The sequence below is a fragment of the Mustela lutreola genome, chromosome 5 (genome assembly GCF_030435805.1).
Source record: "Mustela lutreola isolate mMusLut2 chromosome 5, mMusLut2.pri, whole genome shotgun sequence".
NCBI classification, from domain to species: Eukaryota; Metazoa; Chordata; class Mammalia; order Carnivora; family Mustelidae; genus Mustela; species Mustela lutreola.
Genome location: NC_081294.1, coordinates 57,899,055 through 57,922,887, shown reverse-complemented (window position 1 = coordinate 57,922,887; position 23,833 = coordinate 57,899,055). Strand labels below are relative to the sequence as shown.

The 23,833-nt window shown below is 42.3% G+C and overlaps 1 protein-coding gene and 1 pseudogene across 6 annotated transcripts in view; both read right to left on the bottom strand.

The window, feature by feature from the left end:
• TENM2 (teneurin transmembrane protein 2) overlaps positions 1-23,833 on the bottom strand; it is a 662,844-nt gene that overhangs the window by 279,537 nt on the left and 359,474 nt on the right. For all 6 annotated transcript variants that reach the window (XM_059174241.1, XM_059174242.1, XM_059174243.1 and 3 more), the window contains one exon: positions 19,753-19,987. In XM_059174241.1, coding sequence (XP_059030224.1) covers positions 19,753-19,987 — 235 coding nt within the window. The remainder of the gene's footprint in view (positions 1-19,752; positions 19,988-23,833) is intronic.
• On the bottom strand, positions 20,361-20,931 carry LOC131831878 (protein C10-like; annotated as a pseudogene).

The following is a 23,833-nucleotide window of genomic DNA, read 5'->3' as shown; positions in this document are numbered from 1 at the left end:
TAGATCTTTAGGAGCATTCAATTTAAAAAAGAACTAAGGTAGGATAGGATAGACCCATTGGAAATTTAGTCCAGTCTTTGGTGATAAAAAGGCTTGGTGGTCTTTTTTGTGCTCTGCCTTGAGGGTCTTGGTTTTTGTCCAGAATATTCAAGCCACCATCAGTACTGCATCTATCACCCTATCTGCATTTGAATATAGTCAGACATCTCAAATTTACCAGGACCCAGCACAACTCTTGATTTTCACTGCACACTGTCCTTCTGTTCCACCCATGTTGGTTAACGGAGTCATTGCCCATCAGTTGTGCAGGTGCCATCCCCAGGAAGTAGACTCTTAGAAAGAAATAGGCATGCAGGCAGCAGCTTCTTAGAAAGTGCTCTTGGGAACAGCACCTGTGAGGGAGTGAAGAAAGCAGTCTGGGCAGAGAGAGAAGCTGACCCATGATGCTGTTGGAAGGGTTCCTTGGTCAGTCTCATGGGGAGCTCTGGAGCTGTTGGGCTTGTGTCATTGGACAGCTCTGGAGAGCTGCTCCATTTTGGTCTGAAAGGGTCGGGCCTTATCTAATCTATGGACCAGCCTCCAGCTAAAGTCCAGTTGCAGAGAGAACTTGGCAGAGATGCATGTGGATCACCAACATTTCCAACAACTAGGGAAGCATGTGTGCTCCAGTCCTGGTGTGTGGCATCTGGCTGGGTGCCATGCCATGTACCTAGCTAGACTTCACTATAGTTCCTGCCGTTCCCTGATCCCCGATTCATCATCAGTTCATTTCTCTTGGGCTCTGACACGTACCGGTCCTCTTCTTCCCACTTACACCTTGTACCTGGTCCGCTGCCTATAGCAGCCTCAAATGGGTCTCCTTGTTCCCACATTGGTCCCTTGTATCATCTCTACACAGGAACCAGTCATTGTCTACAAACACAAATCAAATCCTATTACTTTCCTGCTTAAAAACCATCTACTTCCTTTATACTCAGAAGTAACCTATCTCCTTATCCAGGTCTACAAAGCACCTCAGTATGGTCTATCTCACCCCTTCTTCTCCTCCCCTGGTTATGTTCCTGAGGTCTCTGCCATACTTTTTTTGCCATCCCTCGAAGATGCCAACCTTCTCTGAACCTCAGTGTAATCACAATGTGTTTCCATGTTCTCAGGTCCTTCAAGTCTCCCCTCAAAGCTCATTTTCTCAGAAAGCCTTCCTTGATCAGCTTTTTATTATCCTACGTTGGCCAAGGTTACGGCTCAGGAGCTGCCCACCACCAATGACTGGTTGTTGTGGGAGGTGGAGTGATGGCGCTGGTATGAAGACCCTGGTGGCTCAGTCGTTAAGTGTCTGCCTTTGGCTCATGTCATGATCCCGGGGTCCTGAGATGGAGCCCTGCATTGAGCTCCCTGCTCGGTGGGAAGCCTGCTTCTCCCTCTCCCACTCCCCCTGCTTGTGTTCTCTCTCTCACTGTGTCTCTCTCTGTCAAATAAATAAAAAAATCTTAAAAAAAAATGCAGGCTTCTCATCTGCTCCTTTGAGTACCTCTTTCCTTGCTTACCACCTGCTTCCCTCCCGTGGCACATACTTTCCTTGAGAGCCCAGATTTAGTCTTCCTTACCATTGTATCCCCAGCCCCTGGAAATATGCCCGGCACATGTTTGGTGCTCGATCCATTTTTAGCAAGTGAACAAAAGAACGAACCGATCTAGAATTTGAATTTCTATCTGTTCTCAGATCCAACACATCTATTTATTTATCCTGTGGTGTCCTCTTCAAGGGATGCCCTGTCACTCTGGGTTTCGAGATTTTGGTAAACAAGACCATGTTCTCATTATGCCTACACATGGTTATTTTAAATCCTTTGAGAAACCCGCATCTTTCTATTCTGAGGAGGCTTTTTGGCACATTTTAATGAGAGCCTTTCCATTTTCTTGATCTTTTAAGTTGGAATTCTCCTCCGCTTTTCTGGCATTCTTGAGACATGTCAGCTATAACTGCATGGAGTATCTCCATAAGAACTCACAACAGTCTACGAAAATAGTGATAGTGCACTTTTGGCTAATTTCTGGGGTTCTACTCAATGACGCTGTGCTTTTTGCAGCCCTCCCCTCCTCTCTTTCCTCAGTGACCCAATAGACATACATGTTCAGGCATTAGTTTACACTAATCTCAGGGCCAGTTTCTGGTTTGTAACCAGGAGCTCAGAGATAATCTTCCTACAAGACTAGAAGGATTTTTTTTTTTTTTTGGAAATGTACTTACTCCTATCTGTCACTTCTCTGCCCCCCTACAGAGCAGTTTATCATCATAGGTTTGGTATCTCTGCAAACATAAAGATTTCATGGTGCATTTTCTCTTCCAAATCACTTTTAAAAGAATATGAGAATAGTTTTCATCTCTGAAAAATCTTATGTATACGCTCCTCCACCCAGAGAAGAATCCATTTATCTTTCTTTACCCTCCCTCCCTCCCCCTCTGTGACAAAAGAGTCCTGTCTCCTACGCCTTTCTTTATTTCCTTATCTTTGGTGCTTCAACAAAAGTCTGATGGGTTGAGTTTACCATGGTGCTCAATGGGGATCATGTTGACAATTCCAGATGGTAATATCCTGCACCCTTGGATCCATTTATCAGTATTAATCAAATCACATGTACTGGTATTTTGTGTAGTTCCTTCAGAGTTAACCATTCCAAACCATGTTTTAGAAACAGACATTTTTTCTTAATTTTTTTTGGGGGGATGGGGTAGGGGAGAGATCAGAGCAAGAGATGGATTCTCTAGCCTATCTTATTGCCTCTCCCTTGAGTAGACTTTTCACACCAAGGGGGGATATACTTATCCTCTAGTTATTTTTCTTTAATTAATTAATTTATTAATGAAATTGTTTTCCTATTGAGGTGAGATTCACATAACATAAAATTAACCATTTTAATGGCATTCAGTACATTTACAATATTGTACAACCACCTCTATTTTGTTCCAAAACATTTTCATCATTCCAAAAAATCAAAATGCCATTAAATAAAAAAAAATGCCATTAAAAAAGGCAACCATCCCAAAAGAAAACCCTGTACCCATTAAGTGGTAATTCCCATATCTCTCTTCTCCTACTCCCAGCTCCTGGTAACCACTAATCTGATTTCTGTCTCTATGGATTTTCCTATTATATATATTTAATATATATACATATATATATTCATTTATCTATATACATATATATTTATTTCTCTCACTTTGCATAATGTTTTCAAGTTCATCTCCATTGTAGTATGATCAGCACTTCACTCCTTTTTAAGGCTGAATACTATTCCAATGTGTATATATGTATGTGTGTGTGTGTCATATACAAAATATACATACACCACATTTTGTTTATCCTTTCATAAACTTTATTAAACTATTTTGATCTTTTGGTTATTGTGAATAGTGTGGCTTTGCACATTTGTGTAAAAATATTTCAGCACTTGTTTTCAATTTTACAGGAGATATACATAGGAGAATTGCTGGGTCATAGGGTAATTATATGTTAAAACTTGTAGGGGATCCTTTAGCTGCTCTCAAAATGTAGAAAATGATCAACCTTGAACCCCTCAACAAGGTCAAACTCGGGTCAGCCCTAAACATGTTACGAGTCTCCTTTCATCCTACCTGCGTTACGAGATTGTTTTTAGAAAACTTCCAGCTTACAGGACCACAAAGCATCATCAGAGGGCCTAGTAGCAGTAGTTACAGAAAGAGTAATAACACTTCCTAGCTTACAGAATGTTTTTAACATGCCAAGTCAACAGGTTCTCATTTTAGGATAGGGGTTTTAATGGAAAACTACTAGGGTTTATATCCTAGGAATGGGATCTATCCATGACTTTTTTTTTTTTTTAAGATTTTATTTATTTATTTGACAGAGAGATCACAAGTAGGCAGAGAGAGAGGAAGGGAAGCAGGCTCCCCGCTGAGCAAAGAGCCCGATGCGGGGCTCGATCCCAGGACCCTGGGATCATGACCTGAGCTGAAGGCAGAGGCTTTAATCCACTGAGCCAGCCAGGTGCCCCCTATCCATGACATTTTTATAAAAAATTTTGTATTGTGAGTACATATTCTGAGCATTGTATTATAAATAGTACTTCCTCATCAGGCCCAAATACTGCAGAACCCGATGAATGAATCTGAGCATGGATGAATTTCTAAAGTTCTGGTGCTTAGAGAAAATTATGTTTTATCTTAGAAGGCAAATTCAGAGAGTCTTTCTCTAGCAAGGGTTTGGAGAAATCCTATTTCCTACTTCCTATTTCCTCTTTGTTGTGAGATCAAAGAGGGTCTAAAATATTAGATCTTGAAGTATCTTCTTTGGATCACTGAGTGTATTTGTATATTACTAGCTTTAGGTGGTGAAAGCATATAATGATACTTGGGAAATCCTGGAGTAAAAAGAATTTAGGGGATTACTACAGGATCTTCACAAGTCTTTAATATCTTAAATATCCCAGTACTCTACATATAACATTTATCATTCTGCTTATTTGGTCATGTTAGTTTTATACCACCTACTTTCCTAGGCTTAAAACCAGTATTCCATAGGGGTATATGTTTGAGAAAGAAAATTCTAATTCATTTCCCTATATTTTTGAATGATTACACTAAGGCCCAGAAAGAAATTAAAAGCAAGCCAACCAGGGTGTCTGGGTGGCTCAGTTGCTAAGCATCTGCCTTCGGCTCAGGTCATGATCCCAGGGTCCCTGCTTGGCAGGAGGCCACGTCTCTCTCTCCCACTCCCTCTGCTTGTGTTCTCTCTCTCACTGTGTCTCTCTCTGTCAAATAAATAAATACAATCTTTTTTTTTTTTTTTAAAGCAAACCAACCAAACCACCAATAATGGTTATTTCCTAGATTTTTGTAGGTTCTTCAGACCTATTGGGAGAATGGTGGGAAGGAAGGAGGGGGTGATGGAAGGGAGGGAGGAGGGTAGGAGGAAAAGAAGGAAGCTATATTATGGCATAAAAATGAAAAGGGACAGATAAAGTATTTTATGGGATTTCTTCAAGGCTTAGAAAGAAAAACAAAACTGATATACTGGAATTCTTGCATAGCTAAGAATAATTCTTGAGAGGGAGAGAAAATCGTAAGCAGGCTCTATGCCCAGAGAATAAGCCCAATGTGGGACTTGACGTCAAGACCCTGAGATCACGACGGGAGCTGAAATGAAGAGTCGGACACTCAACTCACTGCACTCCCCAAGCAATTCTAGATGTGGGGACCGGCGGAGGAGAAGGAAAACAAAGGACAAAGAAACAACTATTCCTCATTTTTGTGTGTTAGGGATTTTCTTCCACATCGATAGTGTGTAGAGATTTCTAACATTTAAGTTTGGGGTTCTGTGGCTTTTGTTTATTCTTAACACTTAAATATAGTTATCGTTAATACAATTTCTTTTCCCATTTGAATTTATATCAGACCCTTTGAGACAGGAGCAAGTTTACAAAGACCTATCAGTGTGTTCACCCATATTTCTTTCTATGCAAAATATACACAGGTACAATGTTTTCTTCTTATTTAGCACTCTTCTTGAAATGATATAAGAGCTTTTGAGGGATATTAATTAAACTTTAGAGCAACCCCTGTGACATGTGTGCCTGCCTACATATATCTGTTGGACACTTAGGAATTAATTTTTGCAGAAATGTGCCATTTATGGGTGCTTGTTAGGCCAGCCACAAAGTCACTGACAAGGCACCAAACAGATCCATACATTTCAGTCGTCAAAAAAAATGCCATTAAAAAAGGCAACCATCATTTAGCATCAACACGTAAATATTGCCATGGTGCTTAATATACTCTCAAGCAGGTCCTGCAGTGTCCCTGTCACAAAAACGAGTCCCAGGGAAGCAGGTTCTGAAAGCTTGGCTTCCTTGAAAGGCTCCTGGTTTCCTAAATGCTGGGTTTCCTAGGGCTCCAGGCAAGGCTTTTTAAAAATGCAAGTGTCAAGGAGAACTGTCATGCATGTTTGCCTTAAGTACCCGAAAAGCTTGTCACTGCCATCTTGGAAGTCTTGACGAAGACGCGGTTGGACATGCCAAGGCACGGTAAATTGAAAGCTGCCTGACAGGGAGGTGCCTGTTAGACTAACAGCCAGGTGCCCGCCTCCAGGCATTTTCTTTGCAAGCGGCAGAATTAAACAAAACCAAAGGAGAGTCTTTCAGGGGAGGCTGTTTTTGCAGAACATCTCAGAGGCTTGGACTTGAACTGGGGTCCTTGCCAGCTCTTAGGTTTTGCTTGATAAGAGGTTAAGGGGCTACATGAAACAGGAAGCACAGTCAGCATTTCTGTGAGGGCGGTGGGAAGCCACCGGGAAAGAGCAGTGGATGGAGAGGGCAAAGGTCAAGAAGGAAAAGGAAGGTCAAGGTCAGGGTTAGGCTGACATTGCACTTGCTTGTTCTAGGAGGCTGAACAAGGCAGTGGTGAACCAGAGAACTATTGGCAGCAAGTGAGGTTCAGAGCCCAGTAATCTGGGTGACGTTGGGAAAACAATTTGTTGAATCTCAGTTTCCTCAGGTGAAAACAATGGAAAATGTTGCATAGGGATACTATGTGCATTAAATGGACTTAGTACATTCTTGCCATATAAGGAGACCCCTTAATAAACGCTAGCGTCTACTGTTCTGGAGAGAGCTATCAATGATCTCATAAACTGCCTCTTTGGAGGACAGATCTTTCCTTCTGGTCCCGCCCCCTTTCCCTTCCTTCCTTCCCTTCTCCTTTCCTTCCTTGAACACGAGGTCCTTCGGTTAGCTCTTATGAACTTTTATTTCTTGTCTTTCTGGTGTGTCAGCTGAGGCTTTTCCTACTTCTCACTGCCAATGTGACCATAATACACCTTCACAGGCTCCCCGTCCCACACAGAACAGACCATAAGGTACTTCAGTGATCCCAGAAGGTGGCTGTGGCATGGACCACAAGACCTTTCTAGCATTGTCTCCTGAGTTCCAGCCCAGCTGATCAGAATGCTTACACACTCTTGCTTTTCTGGCCTTCTTCTCTTACCTCTTCCTGGAGTGGCCTTTGGATGGGGTATACTTTTCCATCAAAATGGGAATCAGACACTATTCCTTCTGGCTAGGTTTCCCAGACTGGGTAGATGGGGTATCCCCAACACCCTGTGTTCCTGTACCACCCTTTTATAGTGTTTTATATTACTATAAATTATTGACTTAGCTGACTTCTCCCACAAGACCACAACTGTTGGGGGACAAGGGCCATATCTTTTTGACTTTACCCTCAGTATCTTGCATGGTGGTCAGCCCCTAATAGAACTACCGTAAATGTTGGCTGCATTAAGCTGGAGTCCTATGAACACAGCTGCTAATGGGATTACCAGTGGGAGGTGGGAAATTTAAAAAAAAAAAAAATCCTTATTTAGCATAAAATCGGAGTTGCAGATAAAGAAACGATATAAGTTTGGCCTGAGGGCCTCTTATTGACAGAACCCTCACATACTTATTTCACAAAAGGGGCTGACTTCATTGCTAGATTTTCAAGCCCTTGATCATAAACACTCTCTTATAATAGTTAGAGCAATGATACTGCTGTACTAGGCATTTCTCCTGGGGACTCAGAAACTTGACTGAGTCGTCTTAGATATTTGTATAATATCCCCGTTAGGTGGATAGAGGCAAGGTAGACAGGGAGAAGAGGCAAATTTAAACATTGCCAAATTATAAATGAGAAAACAAAAGGCAGCAAAAGTTAGGTACATTGAATCATGTAGGCCAGGTTGTGGCACAATTTGGGAATAAAGAGAAGGGCCCTACAGCTAGAACCACAGGAAGTGAGTGAGTCAGATTTTCCCCACAGCTATGCCTCTTCCTCACACTACACCTGGCACATTAGAAGGGGAGTTGAGTTCCTCGAGTATTCTAGTATTATTTGATACATTATTCTTTGAAAAGAAAGTTCTTTCAATTCTATGTTTAAAATCCAACACCGTAAACTTCAGGGCTCTTATTTTAAGCCCATAAAAGTAAATTCAACCCATTAAAGAAGGAGGAATAAGGAGAGACGGGAGCATTTGAATTGAGATGAACATAATTTGGCATAATCCATCAAAATTTAAAAAGCACATTATACATACCCTTTGATCTAGCAATTTCTCTTCTAGGAATTTGACTCTTGAACATAATCATGTAAGTATGCAAAGGAAGGTATATACACAAGACTCTTCATTACGGTTTTGTTTGTAATAGCAGAAATGTGAAAGTGATCTAAGGGTCCATAAAGGAGAGATTGGTTAAATAAATTACGACATTTTGGAATATTACATAGACTTTAAAATAAGAATGAGGTAGGTCCCCATGAAATTACCTGACGTGATTTCCACCATATTTCATGAAGTTAAAAAAGGAAGTTGCCAAATGGTGCGTATAATACAGTCCCATTTACATTCAACTTAAAAAAAAAAATATGCTCAGACATCCAAAAACATTTTGGGAAGCCTAAAATAATAAACCTTCAAAAGAGATTTCCTTGAAAATAGAAGGGGAAGGGCAGGGAATATTCCTTTCCATTTTCTAACTTCTTAGTTGTTGAATATTTTTACCAAGAGAATGCATGCATTTTGTAATATAAGAGTGGAAAGACCAAATCTATTGCAATATGGGCTCTGATCTTTGTCTAAATTCTTGACAAATCTTTTGTGGAAGGAAATGGAGAAAAGATTCTGTGCAGAGGGAAGAGGCAACAAAATCCTGTCATCGTGCTGGGAACAGTGAAGCATGGAGAGGTATGCTTGACCTACAGGCCTGCTTTATCTCACTACTTGGACATTTAGAGTGGGAGGCCTTCACTGGTCATCTGGGTCTCACTCCCCTCACATAAATAGATACTGGACTGTACTAGGTAATCTTAACATGGCCTCCAGCTTGAAAGTATTGCCTCTGTGCTGCCAAATGATTTCCAGTTCTCTTAAATGATCAAGCCAACCTCATTCATGTTTACCTTGACTCCTTCTCCTGGTCTGCCTTCTAAGGTAGTGTTCAGAATCAAGAGATCAACTTCCCAGAAGATGGCATGTTCTTATTTCTGTATTCTAGTCACCAGACCCTTTCTTCTCGGTCTCTTCCTCTCTGACTCTGACTCGCTCTCTGTGCCTGAAACAGCCTTTGGCTTTAGCTCTGTAGCAGATTCTACAATTCCTCTTTCCCAAACTGAAGGGTACCATGAACCTGAGGATGCATATTAGAGGCAGGACACGAGGAGGCTGCTCCCTACTTGCCTATTTCTAGACAAGGCCAACAATGGGGAAGATTCAGAAAATGACTCAGAGTATGTGTAGACACACATGGACTGTGTCCTTGCAACTTGTCTTCCAGTCACATCATTATTATGAAGTTGTAGGTGGGTTTAAATATATGTGTGCTACCTTTTCCCTTATGACACTGAGTTTGAGTATTTCTAGTAATGCCACATTAAATCACAGGGGTGTAAATAGTGGTGGACATAATTACTGACATTAGGATGTGTTGCATTTTAGGACAAAACTTTTTGTCTAATTAAATGTAGAACTATTCAATTGTCACCTACACCATGGTCCATTGTGGAGATGACTGACCCCTGCAAAATGTCCTACCTACGATTTTCACCATAAAGAGGATAAAATGCATTGCCTAGAACAGGAACTTGCAGCATGGAGTTAAATGGTTTCCATTCATGGTCTTATTAAAAAAGCAAAACCAAAAATTGTCCAAAGCAATTCAATTTTATAAAGGTAAAACTGCATCCCGAGCCATTTTCAGGAGAATAGGAAATGCATCGAGTTGTTTTGAGTTAACTTTCTCATCATGAGCCCTCGTAAAGAGCACTGGTTAGTAAGACAATAAATGAGCATGTTTTAATTAGAAAATGTGGAATCCAAGCAGTTTTGCAGGAAAGAAGATGATAGCTTCAAAGAGACATCAGGAGACTAATAAAAGTTAAAATGCATTAAGTGGCCATAGTGAACTCAAAGGTAAAGTTGTGGGATGTTTGAGAAGTGAACCAGAGAGGGCAATGAATCAGAAGGGGATGGAAATTAGTCAGTGGAACTTATTCTTTCTACTTCATATTAGAATCAGCTGTAAACCCCCTTCTGTGCCCAGGCAACTGAGATAACCTGATGCCCCTAAAATTTTCCTACTCCTCCATCCTGGCTAGAACTGTGTGGGCCCAGAGGAGAAAATCACTATCATTGGGCAATGTGAGTAGGTAGCTAGGGCTAGGACAAAACTATTATTGAACTTTATTTTATTTTATTTTATTTTTTGCCTGCAAAGCCTCCATTTTATGGTCTCCTAAAATCATGGTGCTCAGTTACGACCATGACATTCTTCATGCTTTACACCCATGCTCTACATTCTTCATGCTCTACACCCATGCTCTACATGGGTGCGTGATCCAGGTCTAGCCAATCAACACGGTCTGTTCTCTAAGTCTTGGGGAATGGGTCCACTGTGGGTATGTGACCATTGTTGAGTTCAATGAAAATTTAATGAAAAGAATGTTGTTGAAATATCAGAAAGAAGACTTCCTTTTTCTGTTAAATTTCTAAGGTGTGAGAACATAGCCTGAAGTTCCAACAAGGATCTTACAAATTAAGAACGATGGTGGGAAAGAGAGAAAAGTGAAGCTGAGGGACAGATTCCTAATGCCTGAGTTTCTTTTCATGAATCCAGTTCTTCCAGAATCTTGAATCTGTCTCAGGCCCTTCATCTCCCCAAGTTCCCACCTCGCAACATGCCAAATAAAGGACAATAATATCTATCAGATAACATAAAGTGTCTATTATGATACTTGGCACAAAGTAGTTATTCAAGGGATGATGATGTCTAAAAATCAAAACCGAAGAGTGTTCAGTTGTTTCCAGGAAGTGAAAAAATATCTAATCAGGCCACAATGTCTGCTCACGCAGATTCTGAAGTCTAGAAGCTGAAGAAGATGATCTTTGCAGTCCCTTGTCTTTGGTAAACTACTGAAGGACACTAATGTACCAAGAGAGAACAGCTCAAAGCTGAGGAAAAGACACCCACAAAACCTGGAGATTCAAAGCACTGTCCTACTCCCAGGGGGCTCTCATGTTTATTCTCATTTTCCTGAGGCCAGGGTGGGGTAGATTTCTCCAGGTCCCATCAAATGCTTTAATAGGGTCCAATATCACCTTATGCCCTCTTATCCATGTTCTCTAGTAGAGAAAGTCTGGGTTGATAAGAGATCAAAAAGTCACTAAGATTAAGCTTTCCATTTAAAATTCTTATCCAAGAAGAGCAACATCTTCCACCTTCTTCTAAGTGCAGAATTTTAAATCCATTTGTTCAAAGAATTTTTTAAAAATGAGATTTTAATCATCGTATCATTGGTGTGTGACATCTTTACCAGAGGACTGAATGTGGAGAAATGGACTTATGAATGTTTGTACCCAACCAAAGCTTTAACAAATTACAACACAAATTCAATACAATCTCACAAATGAAAAAGAAGGGTTACCCATTCTCTTTTGAAATATAAGGCAAGGACAGTTAAAACAACGATGAAAGAAATTGGGAGCATTTTCTGATTGTTCAGTCATTCTGGCTGAGAAGCAATTCTTTAAGGGATTTAAAAATACACAATTTTGAGGGTGAGCCTTTGTGGTTAGCATTGTCATGACCTCTAAAAATGATTATTTGCAAACATGACTCATGACATAGCCTGAAATTGTTTGGTGGGTTTTGGAGGGAAGAAACCTGTCTGAGAAAAAGTTTCTTCAACCATCTCTTGTAATCTAGAGTACTCAACCCCAGGAGAGGGACCTGGCTGAGAGCCTTGTACAGGACTGCAATTCTGGGGACACAAAACTCCACTTTACAAAGACAGGCAAGGTGGAGGCTAATAAATCAAAGGAAGCTGCAGAAAAGTTGCAGAGCCTACTTCCCCTGCCTGGGAGAGCTGGGAATGCCTTATCTGGCCTCTGTGAAAAGAAAAGGATCATTGGGGAGCCAGAATTAGAAAAAGACTTGTGCTTCATCAAGTCTCTCCCTGTCTAAGCCAGATAAAAGCCTCTGGGAAGGCTTCAGGAAATGCCCCAAGGGAGTGACAGCTGATTTTAGCTGAATGGGTGAGAAAGCACAGACAGAGATGGAAATACTTGGCTTTTTTCGACTGGCGAACTTAACCCACTGCATTTACAGACTTGGGGCAGAGGCTTGTGCTTACAAGGCATGACCACGAGGTGGCCTCGATCCGTAATTGGATCCCCATCATCCAGGTTGCAAGGGACAGCCTTTTAAAAACGTTCTCTTACCTAGAACCTTAACTGTGGTTAACTTACAAGTAAAAAGTTCAAGTACCCAAAGCTTTAATAAACTTAATTAGACTCTAGTTTTATAGCGGGAACCGAATTCGAAAAGGACAGCCTCTCCTTGGATACCTGTACCTTCAAGGACGCTTCCCAATTTGCAAACCATACCAAGAGCAGGCTGGAGTGGTCCTAAATAAGATGTAATGCTTGTTTCTTTCTTAATGCACCTTGTAATTTGCACACGTGTCACACCACTTTATTTATTTTCTTATTAATGGGTTTGAGTGTGTTTAACACCACAACCCATAAATTGCTGAGCAGTAGCTCGGCGTAGGTTCTATTTTCCTGCCAATTGTCAGAAAATGATGTGGGGTACGCAGGTGCCTCTTCTAACCGACTTTCTCTCTCCCTCCCCACCCCTTGCCTCGATCCAACAACGAACTCCTTGTCTCCATCTGCCAAGAAAAAATAAAAGACACAGCCTCGTTTCTCATTGGAGAGCTTGCCTATTGAGCAGCTCAGTTATTGAGATTAATAAGCTGCCAGTTTCCAAGGAAGACTACGAATACTATAAAATTAAAGTGCACTGCAACGTGAAATGCTGCTGGTGGCCAGGCGGGATCACCATGTCAAAAAGGCAAGGTAAAGCTATAAAATAAGGCTGAGCTTGAAAGGCTAACCTAAAGGTCTCATTAATTTCCATGTTGCCTCTGATGAGAATTTAGAGGGGGCATAATGTTTTGCAATATGGAGAAACCAATCTGCCTATTGATTTGAAAAGTGCTTGAATGCATTGGGTGCACCCAGAATGAATTCTAGTTTTAAACTTCACTTAAACAGACACACACACACACACACACACACACACACACACACAACCAAACAGGTTACCTTGGTTTAATATTCTCAAGATCAAGCTTGTCAGTGATTCTGTCAGAAAATTAATCCATAGGTAGAAAAATCAATCTGAGAACAAGTTTGGAATAGTCTTTGGGCTCAGCATGGCAAGGATGTTTCAACAATCTTGTTGCTTCTCTGTGAGAACCTTATTTACCAAAGGTCTTGTGTCTCGATTCCCAAATACGCACTACCAATAAAGCATCCAGATTAGGCTACGATGACTTCCTCACAAAGACAAAAAGTGTGTTTTCTGAAATTCTGAGACCAAAATTAGATTCTTAAAATGCTGCCCATCAAGCCCAAGGTACTCCTTTCTTTAGCAGAGCCCTTACACGACTTCCTGCTAACAGGAATAATCATGGTACTCTAAGTATGACCAAATGGTCAGCCAGGGTACCCCTAGCGGTTTGGCTTTCTCCTGTTAATGTGGCAAAGCTCTGTGTGGGAGAGAAAGATTCAACAAATCACAGAGCTGAGGAAGTAGGAGGGCTTTGATTTCTGCACTGTCAATTTGCTCTCGCATTTTCTACGATGCAAAGTATCTGTCATGAGCTCACATGGAACCTATGCCGTCCGGGGCCATGGAGTGCCGAAGCCTCAGACCCACCACACTGGTTGCCACCAGCCTCAAAGAGCTGCAAAGAGGAGTCCCTTACCTCTTGCTTGGCTGATGATTTTGCCAATGGCTAAGGCTCTATCGTGTCACAGGCTGGAATTCAACCCATAGATCATTTTCTTTTTCCTTATGTCACTTATCACGCATTGACTTCACCATTTCCATGGCCTGGCAAATCAATCTTCTGTTTGCCATCAGAATAAGCATAGCTTTGTTTTGTTTTTCTAGTTCCAAAAGGCACTACTGTGGGGTGGTCAAGAAAATGGCACTGGTAGTCAGACCCAGTTCAAATCCCAGCTCTGCCGCTTACTCATTTACAGATCTGTACATAACTTCATTTTCCTGAGCCCTCAGTTTCCCTTCATTTAAGATGGGGATAAGTAACATATACCCACCAGAAGTGTTAAGGGGTTAAATGGGATAATGTACGTAAAAACTAAGTGCCAAGCAAAAAGCATTTGATAAAAAAAATTGTTATTTACAGGCATATATGATCATGTAGAGTAAGTGCTAAATTGAACAAAATTTCTGGAGAGTTATTTTTAAAAGAGAAAAAAAATCTATTGCTGAGAGCTTTGAACACACTAAATATGCTGTTATTTGTAAATGGATGAATTTCCATGTTACATCTATTATCTTGGAATCAAAATATTTAGAATCCAAACAGCTACACTTAAGTCTCACTGCATCATAGATTTGATGTGTCTGAAACGGCACTTCTGTTTTCTGCCACAAAACTGGTTCCTTCTTTGGGAAATGATATCACTAACCAGCCACCCTCCTAAGTCAAAAAGCTGGTAATTGCACCCTCAACTGCCTAAGCCACACAGGATTCATTCCGACCGATTCAAAATACACTTGACATCTATGAATGTTCACCTTCTTGCCAGAAATGGGTAGGAGAAAGCAAATATGAGGCTACTGCTGCCAGGACCCCAGCGGGGACCATCTTAATCATTACAAGACTCTCTAAGCTGGATCTCTAGACTTGTTCTACCTTCCACCTTACCCCCAGTCTCTTGGCCATATGGCAGCTTCCAGAATTCACAACAACAAAAATATTATTTTATTGTTTTATTTTCCCATTTAAAATGCTGCAGTGACTTTTCATTATTCTTGGGCTGGAGTCCAAAACCCTTCACCCAGCCCAGCACTCTGCAGCACACTGCCCTTGCCTGCCCTTCTAGCTTGCTTTCATTTCTTGGCATCCTAGTGCTCCTCTCCCCAACAGATCATTGTTTTTGCCATCTAGAACATTCTTTAAGTCTAATTAACACTTACTCATCCTTAGGGCTCAGCCTAAACATCCATTTCTCACGCATCTGACTTCTCTATATCTCACATGGCACATATTCCCCCTCATCGGAGCAGAAGGGGCATGTGTATAATCATTTGTTCACATCCGTCTACACCCAGCCTGGAATCACCATAAGGGCAAGGACTTTGCTTTTCTCCTTCACTGAGGTCTCCTTGGTGCCTGGCGCATGATAGGTTCTTACAGATATTTCTTGAATAAATAATGGATGGCCGTCTTACAAAGCAACTTGCAAACTTGTTTGTAGTGTGAGGGTCTTGATGTTTAAAGGGAAGGCTTCTGGAATTGAGGATCTGATGGAGATTTTTCTGTGTGTTTATTTTCTGTTTCCCTTGTGTCAAAATTTATAAAGATAGAAAAGGTATTACTGAAAAAAAAATCAGAGCTTCTGGTATTTCAGAGAAAAAGTAAAATCAGGGGGACATTTTGTCCTGCTTTGGGATTCTCTTTAGTGACCTGCTGCTAAGAGATTGAGAGAGAGAAGCTTGCTTCAGCAAAACACACAGATGAAGGAAAGTTAGTCATCAAACTACTTTATACTGTTTTGGACAAGAGAAGCTGACTTCAGAAACTCCCCAAGAAACTGTTGGCCAGGAAGATCCCCGAATTTGCTGCTGTCAGGAGAGGAAAGAGTAGAGAGGTGCTATCAACCAGCGATTACCCATGGATTTACTTCTAAGACCTAAGTAGGTGGAGAAAAACATGGTGATGGAGTGATTTTGTGACACACCATATTGGAGAAAGACAAAACAGACTGCTTGCAATTAGTACCTCTGCCCTGAGTTTGTTTTTCCTTGGATTATGTTATGGTTTATACATGAATGGACTGGTTTTGGTGGTAGATATTTATATGCATTGGTCCTTTACATGATTGACAGTGCTATGGAACTTTCATTGTAGGCTTTTTTGTCTTCTGTTAAATTCCTAATTTGTACAGTCCTATTTTCGGGCTATGTCTCCTTCATCAGCACCTTTAATTCTACTTGCCACAGAAAAAAAAAAAAAGGAAAAAAAGCACAGTCCAGAGAAGATGTAACATGCCTCATTAAGACTGATGGGAACATCAAAAAGCAATGCAGAGATGCCAAGGTTTGTTCCTCCCTCGTCTAAAGAAACACGCTGGACTTGGCATAGAGTCGCCGGGGGTGGTAGAATGCCTGCTCATCACCTTCCAGGGTTATGAAATTCTTCCATTACACCTAGAAGTCTGTATTAGGGAGAGTAAAGGTGGTGAGGCTGTTTGTAAATTTCCACTGCATTTTCGAAATTGCTGACTACATCACAATCAGCCTCCACAATGACCTGCCTTCAATGGTTCTCTCTCCTGGATGTAGTTAATCAATCCTTATTTGGTATAAAAATAAGAATGGGAATCCCAGCATGGCATCACGCCCCTAAAAGAACAGCTCCGGACCTACACTTTCTCTTGTGGATAAGAAAAGGATCCGATGAAACTCACCATGTTTCAGCATTTGCAGGAGTGAATTTTTTCAGTTCTACAGTTTCTAAGACTATATTAAAAAAAAAATAGGGGATGGGAACAAATAATATACCATAATCTTTGAAGTCTTTCTACTTATCTACTAGACAAATTCTTATCCTTCTTCTAAAATCCAGCTTAAACAGACCCTCAGCTGTGAACTGTTTCCTGCTCATCCTGGGAGAGTTAATCCCTCCATCCACTGTACAGTGACCTTACACTTCCATTGCTGTACACGCTGCACTATCCTTTTGTTTCTGTACCTGTCTCTTCCTTTGGGTTGTGTGAGCTTTAAGGGCAAGATGCCTGTGTTACCCATTATCTTCCTGGCACCTGACATAGTGCTTGGTATACATGAGGGACTCAGTAAATATTTGCTAATAAGAGACTGAATGAATAATCTTTTTAAAAGAAACACAAAGCCCAACAATTCTACTAATTACTGCTGAAGTTTTCATATATGAGACTAGACGCACACCCAAGTTATACGTATTCATGAATTCCATGAACGGAGTTTCAAATATCTGCTGACTTGTGCTCCCTGGGCTTGACTTTTGGTGACCTCATGATCCCAAGGGCCTCACAGTCTCTAAACTTTGGCCCTTGAATGTGCTGATCAAAGAACATCCAGATGTTGCCCTTGTTTGATTTTCCCTTCTGACTGACTTCAACATTTTGGCAATCCCATCTACTCTTCAAGCCTTGTATTTAACTTGCCTCCTCCAAAAGCACCACTGAGAAACCCTAATCCTTGGAGAAAAGACAAATATCCAAATGGTCTGCAGAAGGACTCTACAGATCAGATACAAATTCTAGGGAAGCTTACTTCAGAAAACCAGGAAGGTGACAAGCGTGGCTCTGCTGGCCCTCTCTACCAGATTCTTGTCAAGATAACACTTGACTACAAATGGTTTTATAAAGTAAATCTCCTGGAGAGCCAATTATTTTCCTCAGAAGCTGGGAGAGGGGAGACAGTTCATGCAGTATATGCATTCTAACCACCAAGGGGAGGCTCTCTGTGAGAAGCAAACACTCTGATGGAGTTTGCCCTGTAAATGTAACAGTTAGGGCAATAAATGTAGTTTTGTAGTTACTCATCAGAAGAAATCTTGGCACCTTATTTTATGTGTGGAAACCACTATAGTTCTGTTCAAAGTGGCTCAAAACATCCCATCTCCCTGAAGTCTTAGGCCTCTTGCAAGTTATTTTGCCCTTTGACATCCAGATCGTCCATCTTTAAAATGGTGGAAATAATGGTTCCTTCCTACCTCACTGTATCTCTTTCAGGCTCTCATGAGAAAACACAAGTAAAGAATGAATGCCAGCCATATACAAAGTGCATAGTGAAAACTGGTGATTAATGATGATGGTGGTCTTCTTCCTTCTGCTCGTCCCCTCCTTCTCTTTCTACAAGAGCTACTACACTTCTCTCTCCCTTTCTCCTCATCATTTTCCTTCTTCCCTCTAGTCTACTCTATGCAGCCTCGATGGCCAGAAACTCTTTTTCAAACAATGGTCTATTCATATAAAAAGAAGCTAATGCCCAACAAATTCGATGGCAGAAGGAGGAAAAAGAGAAAAACGTATACAGCCTTAAAGATCATCATCGACTATGGGATATCCTGATGGACCAGTCACGGACCAGTCTGCTTTCAGCCTGGAAACTTTCTGGCAAAGCTGTTTATTGACAGGTTACTATATGAGTGCAGATGTTTCAATATATCTATTACATATAATATATGCATATAGTTTCTACTGACTTTACATATTTTATGCCTCAGATTAAGACTATAGGCATGTGTGGGGCGCCTGGGTGGCGCAGTGGGTTAAAGCCTCTGCCTTCAGCTCAGGTCATGGTCCCAGGGTTCTGGTATTGAGCCCCACATCGGGCTCTCTGCTCGGCGGGGAGCCTGCTTCCTTTCCTCTCTCTTTCTGCCTGCCTCTCTGCCTACTTGTGATCTCTGTCTGTCAAATAAATAAATAAAATCTTAAAAAAAAAAAAAGACTATAGGCATGTTTAACAATAACCTATAATCAGAGAACAAATTTTATTTAAGTTTAAAGTGACCACAATGACAAGAGTACACATGTTATCCAAAATCTTTTTAAAACAACAACAACAACAAAAATAAGATAAATGCTATGGCTTGCATAGTTGCTTCCAGCTGCGTGCAGAAAATTCGCTGGCCGTTACCGGAAAGATGACAGATTCCTGTCATATTTCCTCAAACGTAACTTATTAAAGTTTAAAAACTTAAGTGGGAACTTTTTGGAGGGTCAAAGTGAAGCTTCTGCTTTCTCCGTTTCTCTTCGTGGCTCTTTCGGACAAAGAAACAAGAGTAACCGGAGCCGCCAAAGCCTGAAAAGGGTGTGGGTTTGGAGCACAAGGGCCATTCCCCATCTAGCAGCCCACCCACAGCCTTCCCGGCCATTCGGCCCCAGCCGGCTGCACTGTCACCCACGCCCCCTCTCTCAGGGCATCAAGGTGAGCACGGTTTTGGAGCACAAGGCGTGAAGGTAAGAAAGGGACTGAAGCAGAGGCAAAACAACACAAGGCCAGATCTGGAGATCACTTTGCAACTCTTCACTCCAACCTAAGTGCTGCCCCTTTTTTCTTGTTTGTTTTTGTACATTCTTGTCTGCCCCTCAGGCATCAAGCTGTTAGTGTGTACAGGAGGGATTAACGTGAGACGGTATGTTGGATGAAATATAAATTAAAATTATACTTCTGTCAGTCTGGAATCAGGGATTGTTTCTCAAGGTCTCCCCAAACACTTAATTTCAAATGAGTCTTCATTTATTACTTCAGGAAAGGCCAAATGCATAATTTATCAGCAGCTTTCAGTCAATATACCCTTATAAGCATGTTTCCCATGAGCCTTTGAGTAAAAATATGTTATGCTAATTCTATTAGTTGGGTACACAAGAGCTGTCTAAGAGAGTAAACAAGCATTAAAAGGAGACACATGTGAACCAAGAAATACCTATCAACCTACCATCCAGAGTTGAATTACCAAGGGAACAGCAAGGAAGTGGTAAACTCGTCCTGTTATTTAAACCAAGACTGTCTCCCCGACAGGAATCCCGAGCCATCCTGTGGTGGATCTTGTGGGTGGCTCTGAGAGGGCAATGGGCGTGACGGGCAACGGGCACTTACCGGGTCTCTAGCGGCACGTTGCTGTTTAGCACCCAGCTGTCCTGAAGCTGAACGGACTCTGGCGTGGTTGCTAGGTCATTGGGTGCGGGAGCTGGGGCGTGGATCTGGCTCCGCCGGTTGGTCAGTGAGTTCCTGTTGAGGGAGTTGGCAGACGAGTGGTGATGGGACAGAGTGTGGTTGTGAGGGGGAGGCAGAGGGGGCCTCAGAGTCGACTGGCTGTGGTGGTTTGGAGGACCTGGAAAGAGAGGAAGGAGAAACGGCCATCAGGGACTGCAGACTCTAGCCGCCAAGGCTCTGCAAACCCACAGAGTAGAGCCTAGAGCCCATGCCTCTATGTGGGTTAATTTCTGAAAGTCACAGACTAGACACATAGATAAGACTGCAAATGCCTAATTCCAGGGTTGGTTACTCATATGTAACATGGTTTGCTTTGCTTTTTTTCTGCCAGCCTCAGAAGAAGGAGAAACTAGGTTAGTAAAACCAGGCTAGAACATATTAATCTTGAAGAGGAAGTCACATGACAGGGCTGATCATTGTTGTAGAAAGTCCGTATACTCTCTCCTGGTAAACCAGTTCACTACATACAAGCTTTGCAAATATTTCCTTCCTTTCTTCTTTTTATTTAAGTCACAGGCACGTTTATTATCCTCTGGAACATTAAGGTCTTCCCCGAGTGGGAGGGCCGACCCTCAGGAGGCAGCCACACTGCCACCAGAAGCAGGACCGTGGGGAGGCAATGTCATGGGGGGCAGGAACAGTGCCTTCAGCTTCCCGGACAAGCTAGCAATCTCAGGATCCTGGGCTTCGTAAGACTTGACCAAGTGGGCAACTTTAGGACACCTTCCCCGTCGCAGCTGAAGCCATAGGCCTTGATAACCTCCTGCTGAATCTGCGTGGCCACGGGCAGCACGAATTGCAGCATTTTGCCCAGGTCGTTGCACGCGTTGTCCCGAGCCTCGTCCATGCGCACGGCGTTCTACGGGGCCGAGAACGCCTGGATTACCTCCGCCAGGACCACCTTGGCTTGCTCGGCGCTCAGGGCCGCGGGTGGGGCCGAGGCGGACGCCATAGGGTAACAAAAGCTGCACGTGCAGCGAAACCAACGAAATGCTCAGGAGAAACGAGATGCCTCTCAGAGTGGCTCTCAAAACCGATGGAAGGGAAGCTGCATCAGCTGCAGCCGGAGAGAGAGAGAAAGAGAGAGAGAGAGAAGGTGCAGAGAAGGAGGGAGAGGGACAAGCAAACCCCACATTGACTGTAAGCCTGACATGGGGCCCCATCTCATGACCCTGAGGTCATGACACGAGGTGAAATCAAGAGTCAGATGCTCAACTGACAGAGCCACCCAGGAGCCCCAACTATCTCCTCCTTCTAAAGGTAACAAAATAGGGTACCCTCTAAGACAGTAGCATACTTAAATACCTGTGGGGGCCAGGCAAGAAAGGGAGGCGGGCCAGTTGTGGACCGAGGGGACCCGGAGAGGGCAGGAAGCAGCCCTCCCTCAGATCTGAGCCCATGTGGCCATGTGGGGATAAGGGTCCAAGGCAGCCAGATCTAGTTTTTCAAGGAGAGCTGGAGATCTGGACTTTTAGATAAAATTTCCTGGGCTTTGAAGATGGTGACAATTAATTTTTTAAAAAGTATAGGTGTTTTGTACACACACACACACACACACACACACACATATATATATATATATAAAATTTGTTTTTAAATAAGACTTTAAGAAAATACCTGTGAGCCTGCTCAGACATTGGGTCTGATGTTTTCAAACCATGACCCTCACTCCAAATTGCATCTATTTTCTTCTCTTGAAATCCTCTCTCCTTGCAGGAGAAATGCACAAAGGGGAACTATACCTCTGCGTGTATCCTCTTGTAAATATGACCACAGATGACAACTCCACACAGGGTTTTCCTAGCAACCCATTCTCAATCTACAAAATGAAATATTTTAAGCATAATGAAAATGAAAGTAGTTCACTATGCAATGTAAGCCTATAATTTGGTTTTAATGGCTGCTGAAACATGACTTTTAATTTGTGTCCTTTTTTGAAGCCTCTAGTCGAGGTTGGCAGCTCACCAGGTGACTGCCAAGCCTTGTCATTTTGGCCCCTGCCAACTTTTAAAATCCTCAGCCCCTGCTGTCCTGGCTTTAAGAAGTTGGCTCACATCATTTAAACAAGCAATTTGACACAAATTTCAACTACTTGTCTCCTTATGTGGCCAGGCTACATCTCCAAAAGGTGTAATCTACATTCCGCGGCTCCTGGGAAGCCTGCAGAAATATTCCGAAAGAAAGACAACATGTCAAGAAGATACTAGGTTTGGAGAGCATCATGACTGAGGAAAACAAGAAGGAAAAATAACAGAGGAAAGTGGTTCTTCGAAGTTTGTGTTCCTGGGCTGAAATTACTTGGGGGGATTTTTTTTTTTTTTTTTTGGTCTTCAGAGAAAGACAACTAAAACTAAACCCCAATGGGAAATGCCATTGTAGAGTTGTACAGATTTTAAATCGCGTCCTCCAAATGAACCTGCAATTCGTATTTTACATTATGCACCAGTGACATTTTAAATATATCTTTGAGAGAGTTTCATAGCTGGAGCGGGCTATTACATTTCCTGGCATTGTTGTCTGTCGAGTAATGTATTATTATATAGTTATTTAGCATTTGTCTGTCTCGTATTAGTGGGAAGAGGTGAGAAACAGGGGTGAAATGATGTAATAATGGTCCTTTAGAGATGCTATCCAAGCCCCTCACACAGGGTTAATGAATTCTCATGCCTTCCTTTCCCTTCTCTCAACTTCCATCCAAGTGGTCATTATTTGCCATTAGTTAGGTAATCTTGAGACTTGCCTCAGGAAGATGAGATGAATCAGTGTACAAGTGGGAACCCAGCCTCCTCAGCCCCAAGCCCTCACTTTCCATCTCCCTCAGCAACCCGTCCTCACCTCCAGAGCTCCAGACCACACACTCTCCCAAAGTACAAAGAGGCCCTGGGAGGTATTTAATTCACTAAATGAGATACCAGAACCCTCTTGCTTCCTGTCTATTCATCCCGAGCTGAGGTTTCTTTGCTAACTCCAACTTGGGTGGCCCTTCCCTGTCCATCTGTGTTCTGTGTGGGTGGAATTCCTGTGGTTTCCCATTTGTTGATCATATCCAGGGGTGGTGCTGGGGGGAACGGAACCATGGACCCAGGTGTTATGTGGCATAGTCCCAACAAAATGGATGGTGAGCGTTCCAGTTAGCTGGAAGAGAAGTCGAGCTGCTAAAGAGAAGGTCTAGAGCTTCATGGAGGAGAGCAAAGCAGACATAATTCTCTGCTCACCCTGCCCTCCTATAAAGCATGTTATTTCACTGCAAATAAATCACATTATTGACAGCAACAACAACCACCATCTAGCATCGTCAGTATTAAAAGATGTTTTCCTCATTACTGTTGTTCATTTCCACTGTGACACGGAGGATATTTGCTCATCTATCTATCCATCTAACGATCATATTTTGCAACTAGGTGCAAGAACTAAAAAAGACAATTAGAATAGAGTGGTAAAAGCTACCACCGGGGTGTGTACAGAGAGACAGGGGAGCATCTGGGGGGACACTTAGTCCATGGGTAAAAACCACAAATCTAAAGAGGGTTCAAGGGTTCAAGGATTGGGTCTGCCCCTTTCATGTTGTGTGAACCTGGACCTCCAACCCCATGTCTGTAATCCCGAGTACTCACCCATCACCGGTGACCACAGCACTAAGTAGCCGTGTGTCAACATGGAAGATGCAGGGAAGAGGAACGGGGAGTGCCAAGCCTGCCACTCAAGGCTGGCAAGTTCCCCAACCACGTGCACAGAACCCTGACTGCTTCCGTCAGGAATAAAAGCGTGAATAAGACATGACTATGGCTCTCAAGGAGCCCAGATTTGAGTACAGGACGTAAACCCAGATTTCAACCCTCTAGGGCAGAAGTCACAAACTGACAGCCCCCAAGATGCACATGACCAAAATTTCAGAGTCGGGATTTTGTAGAACGTTCCAGATCATTGACTTCTCTTGAGAACAAAACTAGAACAAAAATATGGA